This window comes from Coregonus clupeaformis, chromosome 40 (genome assembly GCF_020615455.1).
Source record: "Coregonus clupeaformis isolate EN_2021a chromosome 40, ASM2061545v1, whole genome shotgun sequence".
Lineage (NCBI taxonomy): Eukaryota > Metazoa > Chordata > Actinopteri > Salmoniformes > Salmonidae > Coregonus > Coregonus clupeaformis.
Window position 1 is genome coordinate 35,270,283 of NC_059231.1, and position 12,575 is coordinate 35,282,857.

At 41.8% G+C, this 12,575-nt stretch overlaps 1 protein-coding gene across 2 annotated transcripts; it reads left to right on the forward strand.

Annotated features, from left to right (window-relative positions):
- The first annotated feature begins 225 nt into the window (after window positions 1-225).
- On the forward strand, window positions 226-12,298 carry LOC121554978 (ataxin-10). 2 transcript variants are annotated; one of them, XM_041868718.2, is made up of 11 exons: window positions 226-391; window positions 709-885; window positions 1,280-1,365; window positions 1,574-1,670; window positions 2,333-2,497; window positions 2,595-2,675; window positions 2,888-3,044; window positions 3,392-3,500; window positions 5,587-5,765; window positions 7,176-7,239; window positions 10,419-12,298. In XM_041868718.2, exons 1-11 carry the CDS (start codon window positions 252-254, stop codon window positions 10,601-10,603), a joined length of 1,440 nt encoding a protein of 479 aa, XP_041724652.1. In that variant the 5' UTR covers window positions 226-251; the 3' UTR covers window positions 10,604-12,298. The 2 variants fall into 2 exon arrangements, with proteins under 2 accessions (XP_041724652.1, XP_041724653.1); XM_041868719.2 differs by having other exon boundaries at window positions 2,894-3,044.
- Window positions 12,299-12,575: the final 277 nt, after the last annotated feature.

Sequence of the window (12,575 nt, forward strand, 5' to 3'; positions counted from 1 at the left end):
CTATGTCTATTTCTAATGTGAAAAAATACTAAAACATATCCAATCATTTAAACTGTTAATGTCACGGAAATTAGAAGATTTAAATAGGTATTGATGGTGAAATATCCTTGATATCGATTTCAACGTTCCATCAAATTGATGATTTTGGTGGAACACATGTTCTAGCGCCACCTCCTTCCTGGTTTTATCTAATCAAACACCAGGATATAACACGGAAGTCCCACCCACACTGGAGAGCAATACAAACAAATATGGCGGAACCAGCGTTGGAGTCATGGATAAGGATGGACTTTCCAACATTATTGAATGAAATTCTCGCCGAGAAGTTCAGGGAAAACCATTTAGCTGTTTTACAATCGCTGACAAATGCGTTACGAATTCAGGATTACAGGTGCGCAAAGGGGAGAGTTATGTAGCTAAATGTGGCTAGCTAGCTAACTAGCTAGCAAAAGTCCTCAGCTAAACAGTACAAAGCAAGCTCAGCTGTAGCAGCTAGCTATCATGTTACCCATGTCCTGCTTTTGTCTGTATAAATGAAACATTGCTCGTTTTCTGTATGATCTATTATTCTCAAGCCTTCTGTGTGTTCAGTTTTCACTTGACATTTTTAAAAGCTACACCCAAGTCAACGTGTGTGTGTGTGTGTGTGTGTGTGTGTGTGTGTGTGTGTGTGTGTGTGTGTGTGTGTGTGTGTGTGTGTACTTACAGAGACCGCAGTGAGGATGAAGCCTTCAGGAGCCTAATGAAGATCCTGTCAAAGCTATCAGAGGAGATCCAGGCTGCAGGTGGAGAGGTTGAAGAGCTGATCCTGCAGTTGACTGCAGCATGCTTCAGAGCCCAGAGGAATGGCTGTGTACAGTGTGCACGCAACCAGTCCCTAATGAGGTGGGCTGCAGTCAGTATTGAATCCAGTTTACTTGACACACACAAAAGAATGCACACACATTTTTTACTTTGGACCTACATTTTATTAATTTACCAGACGCTCTAATCCAATCACGAACACACACACACACACACACACGCACGCACGCGCACTGTCAAGGAAGAGTTAATAACATTACCAAGCACATCCATGTCAGTAGTTTTGTTTTCACAGTGGGGGTGTTCTATCTAGAACCCTATAACCCTATTGTTGTTCAGGGAGAGCGTGTGTCGGAAGGTGACAGGTCAGGTTGTGAGTCAATGCGTTTCCCTGTTATGAAGTGTTCTCCCCTCTGTATTTGTGTGCGTGTGTGCGTGCATGCTGAAACATAAGCAAATCTACCTTTTTATCCAGGTCCCTTGGTGCTATTGACCTGTCAATCAGAATCCTAGACATGCTTCAGAAACTGAAGTCTGAGAACACTGACTACGTCTTTGAAGGTGATTGTTTTTATTATCCCTCCTATGGCTGAAGAGAATAAGTGTAATCTCCTGATATTTGCAGTTGTGTGCTTACTTGTTAAACAATTGTAGCATACTGTATAGTAACCGTTCAAATTTGATATGATTTTTTTCAATTTCTTAACATCTCTCTTAATGGTCTTCTTATACATGTCTGACTGTTCTCTGCACTTTACCATTGATCTAGCACTTCGATGTGGGATACAGTTCATTGGAAACCTTGCTGTTGATAACCAGTTCTGCAAAGATGACATTTGGAGGCTCATCTTTCCAGATCTTCTCTTGTAAGTACTTGGGCCCTACATCAGTTTCACCTCTCAAGGCCTTGAGCTAATGTGCAAATCATGTATGGGAAATTAATGTGAAATAATTAAGCTCAAAGTCTAGCCTTACATGGTTTTCACAATTCACATTAGGAAAAAGGACTTCATCTTTATTGATCCTTTAGGCCTACAAACTGCAATCTAAGGGTTTTATGCATGAAAGCATAGTGTCAGCGAATCGTCCCGGACTGGATCGAAGTTACTGCTGTGTTGGCTGTTTTTATTTATTTCTTACAAACAATTGTATTCCTTTATTATTTTCCCCTAACCCTGCCATCCCTCCCCTAATTGGAGTACACTAATGGACAACAATACTTAGGCTTCTACTTCCAGCTTATACATAATATACACAATTTACGGACACAATGTATTTTGCAGTAGTTATCTTTTTGTTTGTTTTTAATCCCATCCTTCAGCTAGCCGCAGCCCATCCCATCCATCTCTGAAGACCATCCAGTTTGATTTCTATGTTGCCTGTGTTTGCAGGGCTCTTCTGGGTGTGGATGATGAGTGGGAAGTGGCCTATTCCTTCATGGTGCTCCACACCTGTCTGTGTTGTCTGTGTTTGCAGGGATCTTATAGGTGTGAGTGATGAGGCAAGTCTATGTTGTCTTTGATCACAGGGCCCTGCTGTGTGTGGATGATGAAAGGGCAGTGGGCTACTCCTCCATGGTGCTCCACACCTGTCTGGATGAACACAAGGTGGAGCAACTGGCTCAGCCAGGGAACATCCACCTGGCCCTGAAGGTCATGGAGCTGTGTAGGACTCAGTCAGAACTGGACTGGACGTAGGTACCCTCTGAGGGGTGTGGGGGATGGGGGTTGCTGTGTGTGTGTTAGATGTACACACGCTATATAAACATGTATTGTAAATGTTTTTGACAGGGTTTTGATTGCTACCCAGCACTTCCTCAAGTCCTCAGTGCTCGTTAAGAACATGTATGCAGGGATGAGCCATCAGGAGAGGTAACTGCATCTAGTTAATCTAATTCAAGAATGTACCTACTCTCACAAATACTTAGAAACTAGTACACCTACACCCGGAGTCAGCAATTCTTTCTCCCTTTGATGGTCCTAAATTTGTGATGGATGACATGAGTTTCCTCCTTACATTGAGCTTCTAGAAAAGCTCTACTGTACATAAATCCAATAAATTAATTACATAAATATTGCTGGAGCTGCAGGGTGACGTTGCTGGAGCTGATCTCTGCTCAGTTGGGAGAGGAGGACTCTGAGGACTGTGGGATCCCCCCCACCGTAGCTACCTACCTGGCATCCTGCTTCCAGGAGCGCTGTGGGGCTGTGCTCACACTCGCATCCAAATCAGACAATGAGGTATCAATTATCTGATTGATTGGTTGTATAAATCACCTGTTCCATAGCCTGGGTACCTGACTGTTTCTGCTATTGCTGTTTCTGTGACATCTTAGAATACCTTTGTTGATTGGTTGGGTGATTCATTGATTTGTGTTGTATTTTTTAATTATTTAATATATATTTTTTTTTTCAAATTTTTATTTTCATTTATTTATTATTATTTTTTTTTTATTATTATTTTTTTTTTAAATAAATGCACTGTTGGTTAAGGGCTGTAAGTAAGCATTTCACTGTAATGTCTGCACCTGTTGTATTCGGCGCATGTGACCAATAAAATTTGATTTGATTTTGATTTGATTTTGTAGGAGGCCCTGACTGTGATCAGCCTGTTAGATGTTCTCTGTGAGATGACCTCTGATCACAAACAGTTCATGTTCCTGCAGAACCACCCTGAACTCCTCAAGTCTACAGTTGGTAAATGAATAAGTACACCATGATGTTTACACAACCTTTTACCTATGATGCTTAATCTTTTGACATTAGAGCCCTGATAAATGGCTGTGTGTGCTGTTATCTTTTTTTATAAAAACCACCAGCATGTCACACTGTCTCAAATGTCCATGACAAAGAAGGTGGCCCACAGTTTAGAGTTTACACTTTCACTACAAATCCAATGACATAATATAAACTCAGCAAAAAAAGAAACGTCCCTTTTTCAGGACCCTGTCTTTCAAAGATAATTCATAAAATTCCAAATAACTTCACAGATCTTCATTGTAAAGAGTTTAAACACTGTTTCCCATGCTTGTTCAATGAACCATATTCAATTAATGAACATGCACCTGTGGAACGGTCGTTAAGACACTAACAGCTTACAGACGGTAGGCAATTAAGGTCACAGTTATGAAAACTTAGGACACTAAAGAGGCCTTTCTACTGACTCTGAAAAACACCAAAAGCAAGATGCCCAGGGTCCCTGCTCATCTGCGTGAACATGCCTTAGGCATGCTGCAAGGAGGCATGAGGACTGTATATGTGGCCAGGGCAATAAATTGCAATGTAATTACCGTGAGACGCCTAAGACAGCGCTACAGGGAGACAGGGCGGACAGCTGATCATCCTCGCAGTGGCAGACTACGTTTAACAACACCTGCACAGGATCGGTACATCCGAACATCTCACATGCGGGACAGGTACAGGATGGCAACAACAACTGCCCGAGTTACACCAGGAACGCACAATCCCTCCATCAGTGCTCAGACTGTCCACAATAGGCTGAGAGAGGCTGGACTGAGGGCTTGTAGGCCTGTTGTAAGGCAGGTCCTCACCATACATCACCGGCAACAACGTTGCCTATGGGCACAAACCCACCGTCGCTGGACAGGACTGGCAAAAAGTGTTCTTCACTGACGAGTCGCGGTTTTGTCTCACCAGGGGTGATGGTCGGATTCGCGTTTATCGTCGAAGGAATGAGCGTTACACCGAGGCCTGTACTCTGGAGCGGGATCGAGGTGGAGGGTCCATCATGGTCTGGGGCGGTGTGTCACAGCATCATCGGACTGAGCTTGTTGTCATTGCAGGCAATCTCAACGCTGTGCGTTACAGGAAAGACCTCCTCCTCCCTCATGTGGTACCCTTCCTGCAGGCTCATCCTAACATGACCCTCCAGCATGACAATGCCACCAGCCATACTGCTCGTTCTGTGTGTGATTTCCTGCAAGACAGGAATGTCAGTGTTCTGCCGTGGCCAGCGAAGAGCCGGGATCTCAATCCCATTGAGCACGTCTGGGACCTGTTGGATCGGAGGGTGAGGGCTAGGGCCATTCCCCCCAGAAATGTCTGGGAACTTGCAGGTGCTTTGGTGGAATAGTGGGGTAACATCTCACAGCAAGAACTGGCAAATCTGGTGCAGTCCATGAGGAGGAGATTCACTGCAGTACTTAATGCAGCTGGTGGCCACACCAGATACTGTTACCTTTGATTTTGACCCCCCCTTTGTTCAGGGACACATTGTTCCATTTCTGTAAGTCACATGTCTGTGGAACTTGTTCAGTTTATGTCTCAGTTGTTGAATCTTGTTATGTTCATACAAATATTTACACATGTTAAGTCTGCTGAAAATAAACACAGTGAGAGGACGTTTCTTTTTTTGCTGAGTTTAGTTCTACTGTGTTGGAACGGAACTATGACACTTAAAGTACCAGCAGGTTCATGCCCTTCTGTTGAGAGAGACGCAGTTGCATTGAAACAGCAGTCACGTCTTAATAACTGCATCTGTCATCAGCAAGACTCTTGATACTACACCTGAGGCAGGGAAATACCTCTCACCTCTTCTGTAGAACAGGTTTCTCTGTCTAATTTATCATTTTGCCTTTATGTTCTCTGTTGCCTTTTTCTGGTCACTGATTATGATATTTTGTATTTTCCTGGCCCCTGGATAGTTTGTCAACTTCCGATGTAAAATGGCTTTATAAGAAAATGTGATTGATATTCTGCTACTGTATCCCTTTATGTGAAAAATGTGTTGTTCTCATATTCATCTCTCTTTCTCCTCTTACAGATCTCCTGCAGCAGGTCCATGCTCTGGGGAAGACCAGTAAGAATGTATTCACTGCAGCTCAGAACTTCTCCTTGGCTCAGGGAGGAGACTGCTCCTCCTCTCCCTCTGTCAGCTTCAAGGCACATCTCATCCGACTCATAGGAAACCTCTGTCACGGAAACACTGCCAACCAGAACAAGGTATGGATGGATGTATGAAAGAATGAAAAAAAAAACAGTACCGACACACAACACACAGGCATACAGCTGGCACAGATATAGTGCAGATAGTGGACAAAACATAGGTGTGGGGGTCAAAGATTAAATAACTGACTCTCTTGTGTTGCAAGACCATTGATAAACTACATTTCATCCTAGGCTTTGAAGTTTACTCACCCTCCACGAGTTTTGTGTGTGAGCACATCCTTTCAGAGTAGAATTTGCAGACTCCTTTTGAATCCTTAAATCAGCCCTTAGGGTGCTTATCGCAGTGTCTAAAAGAGGGGTTTAATCCTTGGAAATGACAGATCAAGGGTGAAGAAGCATGTGTAAAAGGTCAGGCAAGGAGAGTCCGTGAAAGTGTAAAATGACACTTCCTATTCTAATCGACTCTGGTCGAAAGTAGTTCACTAAAGAGAATAGGAAGTCATTTGAGACACATGTTGAGTTAAATAGCACATACAGTAATCTCCTCATGCTGTATTTGTGCTTCATGGGTCACACTGGAGAGAGAATAAGTGCTTTTGAGTCCATCGTGGCACTGAGCCATATTGGCTTCCTCATGGTGGTATTATTATTATATTAATGGAGGAAAGAGAAACATTTCCTTACTCATTATCTGTTCCATCCCAGCTATCGGCAGCTATCACTGACTGTGATATAAAGCACATTAATAGAAAATAAGAGAGATGGGGGAAACTGGCATGTGTCCACTTGCAGTGGCTTAAAAACCTTGCTTCCACTTTACAAGGCCCTTGAGAATGATAGTAGTAACCCTTTGCCGGCTCTCAGCTGGTTAATAATAATTTAATATCTTTGATTAAGTCTTTTTACATATAGGCTTAAATTCATAATTTTAGAATTTGAGTGAACAAAAAGTACACGCTTACAGTAACTAACTCAGCATTTTCTCTTGCTATGGCCGTTCATAACTCTACCAATGAATTTGCAGAGTAACCGCATGTATGTAAATTAACCTATATAATTAGATGGGTGACAGAGACCAGTGCAACACGTTGTGACAGCTTTAGACCAACCCACAACCACACACGGCTATTTTCCGTGGTAGTAGGGATTTCCTAAGGATAGGGACCTCAATGTTGGCTGATAGGGACATAGATGTTGGTTAGTTATTGAGATTGTCCTATAGAAAGCAAGGAAACACAACACTTAAACAGCTTCTTCTTGCATAAGTAAAATCGCCATCTCAGCATTGTTTTAAATTGGCCCTATCCATAGACTCAAGCCAAACAGAATAATTAGCGAGACTAGTGTTTTTTTACTGTGTGTTTTGGATGGGAAAGTTGTTTTTTTGGAGGTGGAGATGTGGAGATTCTATTTCTGCATTGTAAATATCTTTGTTTTGATTATATTTTTATATTTTTCTTCCAGGTTAGGGAACTGGATGGTCTTCCTCTCATTATGGACAACTGCAGTATTGACAGCAACAATCCCTGTATCCTTTTGATTTGTCTAGAATCTGATGTCCCTGTGGTGAATACATTATACTAGTCATGTAACTATCATGTTATAATCCACTGTGGATGGATGTTAACTTAATGATCTTTGTACTTTTATGTATCATCCTTATTGTCTTCCTGTAAGTAATTGTGGTGGCTGATACGTACGTTTATTTACCATGGTTATAGTCAAAGTCAATGTTGGTGGATGATAGATATATATTTTACTGTATACACTCCCTATGTATTTATTTGGACAGACAGTGACGCTAAAATGTGTAAATTTGTCTCTATTCTCCAACATTTTAGGAGTTGACATAAAGAATGTCATGAGGCGACAGTAAAGAATGTCACCTTTTATTTGAGGGTATTGTCATAAATCTTTGTTTTACCGTTTGGAAATGAAAGCACTTCATGTATCTACTCCCCCTATTTGAAGGTGTCATAAGTATTTTGACAAATTCACTGTGGATGCACAGGGGTTCAAGTTCTCCATCGCCGTGACGGGATTTCTGTCATATGGATTCTGGAGAGGTCGTTTTTGAGATCAGTGTAGATCCTCAAACAGCGGTGTGTAGCCTACTTATAGCTGCTGGCAAAGTAATTCAAATCCTATACTTTATTACTCAGGATTTAACTTTCCAGTGCTACTATTTTTGCCATGTAATGTTGTAAAACAAAATCAGACAACCCCATAGTAGAATAGTTGGCCTATTTACCTAGTCGGCTTGTTATGCGAGATAAATATTCCTCTCGAGGCGCATTCAAGTTGTGAGAGCAATAGGGAGGGAAACATGTATTCTAACAAGCAGTCAATGCACAACAATTCTTAATGCAATGGCCTTTGTTAAGAAAGAGGGGGATCCCGGCTTTTCATTGCTACCACATTTATTTCTCGACTCCTAAAATTGCGCGTGTCATCATTAAAAAAAATATTACAACTGGAGTTTTAGGCATGGTTTAGGTGTAACTGCACAACAGAGCTCTTAAAGGGGCAATGGCGGCTTAAAAGACCAATGACATACTTTGTAATAGAAACCACATTATTATTTTTGGAGTGAAGAATAAAAATGATAGTAATTAATATTAATTTAATAATCAGGATGGTGTGTCCAGTGGGGGAAATGCAGATCGACAAACCCCATGCTTCAGCCTATGTATTTATAGCCACAATGCTGCATCATTTGTGCTACAGGTGATAATGCTTATTGCTAATAGCACATCTGATAATATAGACCATGTATAGGCTATATGCATGGTCCAATATGTAAAAATCATTTTTACTCATTTCTGGAGATGGAAATTATATTTTAGATGGTGTCAGCATTTTCATTTTTCTTATTCATTTTGGAGTAGAAGAAAATCCCAGAATTGAACCACTCAGTCCACATTAATGTCCTTCTACATTAATGTGGATGCGACCATGATTATGGATAGTCCTGAATAAATCGTGAATAATGATGAGTGAGAAAGTTACAGAGGAACAAAGATTCATACCCCCCCAAAAAATGCTAACCTCCCCTGTTATTAGTAATGGTGGACGGTTAGCATGTTTTGGGGGCATGATCTTTGCACATCTGTAAGTTTCTCACTCATCATTATTCACGATTCATTCATGATAATCCGTAATCATGGTAGCATTGACGTTAATGTTGAAGTGTTCAGAAACATTCTATTCTTATTCACAATAAAAGTGGCTCCAAAATGACACTACATTTTACCATTCATTTATTTTGGGCACAACATAATCCGAAACACAACCAAAACAAACTGCAAATGCATCCAACAAGTTTGAAAGGTCACAAGCTTGATGTAGTCATTGTGTGCTAGGAATATGGGACCAAATGCTAAATTTTATCCACTAAGTGAATTTGTCCAAATACTTATGACACCTTCAAACGGGGGGACTAGATGCATAAAGTGCATTCATTTCTACAGATATGTATGAAAATACCCTCAAATAAAAGGTGGCATTCTGTACTTTCGCCTCATAAAATATTTGATCTCAAATCCAAAATGCTGGAGTATAGAGCCAAATTAAACGTTTTAGCTTCACTGTCCAAATAAATGTAGGGGAGTGTATGTCTACATACAAGTCACTGTGGTGAATTATTATACAGGAGGCGTCGTGTATCCATCATGTTTATACTGTTGGTGGATGTTGGCACTGACACAACAGCAGCTTAGTTTGAGTCCGCCTCCGTCAACCCCCCAGGGGCTAGCTCCCGGTCAGGGCACGGTGCCAGCTTGTCTTTTCACTAGGGGATGAGCTATTAATCTGAACCCCACTGTCCCCCAGACCTCCCTCAGGAAGGAAGTTGTCATCGAAGGTTACTGTTGAGCTCCCTCTGCTCTTCTCAGGTGGGCCACCGCCAGACCTGGGTTCAAATACTATTTGTAATCTTTCAAATACTTTGAGCATTTGCTCTACCCACTGGGCAAAAACTGTTTGAATCATCGTTGTTTCCAAGTCAATTCAACAAAAAAATTATATGTGATAACGTTGAATCAATGTGGAAAACTGATTTGGATTCGAAAAGTCAACGTAAATCCAATGACATAAAATGTTTTGTTGATTTCAAGTCAAATTCACTTAAGTTGACAACTGAACCAAATGTAAACCAAAGCTAGACGTTGAAATGACGTCTGCCCAGTGGGTAGCTTGCCTGGAGTGCCAGGTGTGGGTTTTGCCGGTTTGAGATTATTCTATTGGTCCATTCAGCCAGGCAAGCTCAATCAACACAGATAAAGTATTTGAAATAATTTACATTTACATTTTAGTCATTTAGCAGACGCTCTTATCCAGAGCGACTTACAGTTAGTGAGTGCATACATTTTTATACTGGCCCCCCGTGGGAAACAAACTCACAACCCTGGCGTTGCAAGCGCCATGCTCTACCAACTGAGCTACAGGGGACTAGAATACAGTGGGGATGGTGGTAGCTAATTGAGAGTGGGTTAGTGTTACTTTACTTTGATTGGTGGTTGAAAGGGAGTATGTGTGAATGTGTAGGAGACAGCAACTAATGTGGGTAGGTTTGGTGTAGAAAAAAGCTTTTGAGAGTCCGGTTTCTACATTCCTCTTGTTCCTCTCCCATAGTAAAAAATTAAACTTTAACTCACTCTCTTTGTGCCATATATGTAATGCCATCCTTAACTGTTGTTTCTCCACCAGTCATCAGCCAGTGGGCCATCTTTGCCACCAGGAACATTCTAGAACACAACCTGGAGAATCAGGAGCTGGTGGCAGCTCTAGAACGTTGCGGGGTGGCCGATGACTCCGCCCTGAGGGCCATGGGTTTCAGAGTAGAGGAGAGAGATGGTAACGTGCTGCTCAAACCCTGTTCAAAAGACCCTTAAAGGTGCCCTAAACTCTAAGGACTATATAGTACTGCACAACCTTTTAGTGCACTATTGTTTTGCTCTGGTAGTGCGCTACTTTTTTAGCTCTAGCTCTTTTTAGCTCTAGCCTTGGTTAAACTGTGGGATGGACTGGACCCAATCTTCTGCTGGGGTTTGTTATGGTACACAAAATGTATAGGAGGGGTCCTTATTTAAAAGTATGTTTAGTGTGGAGTATAGAGGGGTGGTTATTTAACACTTTGTGTTTCTTAAGTAAAGGGAAATGAAGGGTTTCTGTGAGTTGAGTGGACTCCTGCTGGTATCTGTGATATAGTGTTGGGGTTTAATCCTCCAACAAAGAGCAGCCCTGTTTCCTGCCCTTTCACCCCACTCAGAGACTCCTGACATCGGCAGGGGGTGGGCTCTAATTCCAAAACCAATCAATTTTGCGGAAATCAACAAAAAGCGAGAGAATGACCGAAACATTAAGGGACTGGAATGTCGATCCGACTTCAAGCTAGCTTCAGGAATTCTCACATTTGATTGAAACCTCAGGCATTTTGACTGGAGAATGTTTCTCGTTTTCACACAAATGATTTCAAACCAATTTATTGGTGATAACCAAACTATACAGGGTGCCCCCTTCCATTCTAAGGGTGTTGCTCAGGGTATGCATTTTGATTGTCTTGCTACAAGCTTTGCAGTATATCTGCTTTTACCACCCTGTTTTGGATTTTTGGTGATATCAATGATACAAAGGACCATTCCTGTCCTTCAGGTACTGCATGTTTCTTTACAACAACAAAACTTAGATTTAGTTACAAGTAGATACATATTTGTAGTTACATATTCCAATCAATAACACCAGTCGTCAACTTCCTTATGCATTTCAATAACCTAACCTATGTTATGTGGCAGCTTTGTTTGCGGTGTGTGTGTGTACTTTGACTGGTGTGGATCTTTAGCAGCCAGCTAGACAGAGGACAGACAGCCTGAGTGTGATTGGCAGTGTGTAGACAGAGACCAGTGTTAGTGGCAGTGTGTAGACAGTGAGCCCTTGTGTAAGTGGTAGTATATGTGTTTGTAGACAGAGACCAGATAGTGTGAGTGGCAGTGCGAGTGAATCAGACCAGAAGTATTGGCTTGCAGAACGACCCCCCCCCCACACACTGAATAAGCTGACCGGTCCTGACACCTCAACAATACATTGCTTTAGTCACCCGGCCCACTCGCCACTCCGGCCTATTTACTCTGTCCCTTATTTTTTAATGACAAAATGTATTGAAACAATCGGGTTGACTTTCCCCAATCCGCTGGGTATAGTGAGGGGAGCTTATGAGGTTCCGGTCCCCAGCATTTCAGACGGATAACAAAACACGGCCTTTGCTTCTGCTCGAGTGGCTGCCTGCAATGCTTTTCAAACCCAGGAAAACCCAGAGAGAGCGTCAGGCTGGCTGAATGAGGTGGCCGTCACAGCCATCTATTCAACAGCTTTGGGGTCAGGAGCAAACAGCTGTCCAACAGCTTTCAGGACTGAAAGGTGTCATCTAGATCAGCGTTTCTCAACTCAAACCTTAACTCTGTCCTCCTGTGCCTTCTGTACTGGTATTCTTCCCAAATTATATCCATACTACTCAAGGTCTATATAATGGATGATTGTAACTTTAACTGCTGAATAAAATATTTGTGTGACAAATGTTCTGTTTTTTCAGAGAGAATGGGTCAGTCTTGTGTAAATTGAAGTATGCTTTTGTGTCTAAAGACAGTGGTACAGTAGTCCGGACAGGAAACCCAAGAAATCACTAAAGGATGCTCATATTTTATTAGAAAGATTATGTCTGTGGTGCACACAATCCTGCATGGCCTAAAAGCTGTGTAAGCATTTCTCATGATAGCAGACATCCAATCCAACACTCGATCTCTAGCATCCATTTATTTTCTTAATACTTAACATTGCTTGATAATTCACCAAGTAAACCAGGAGCTATAG

What these genes read in the sequence shown, in the direction of transcription:
- LOC121554978 (XM_041868718.2), top strand. Translation starts at nt 252, where the DNA reads ATGGCGGAACCAGCGTTGGAGTCATGGATAAGGATGGACTTTCCAACA. An exon ending in CGCAACCAGTCCCTAATGAG is followed by an intron (nt 886 to 1,279) that starts GTGGGCTGCAGT and finishes CTTTTTATCCAG; the next exon opens with GTCCCTTGGTGCTATTGACC. An exon ending in TATTGACAGCAACAATCCCT is followed by an intron (nt 7,240 to 10,418) that starts GTATCCTTTTGA and finishes TTTCTCCACCAG; the next exon opens with TCATCAGCCAGTGGGCCATC.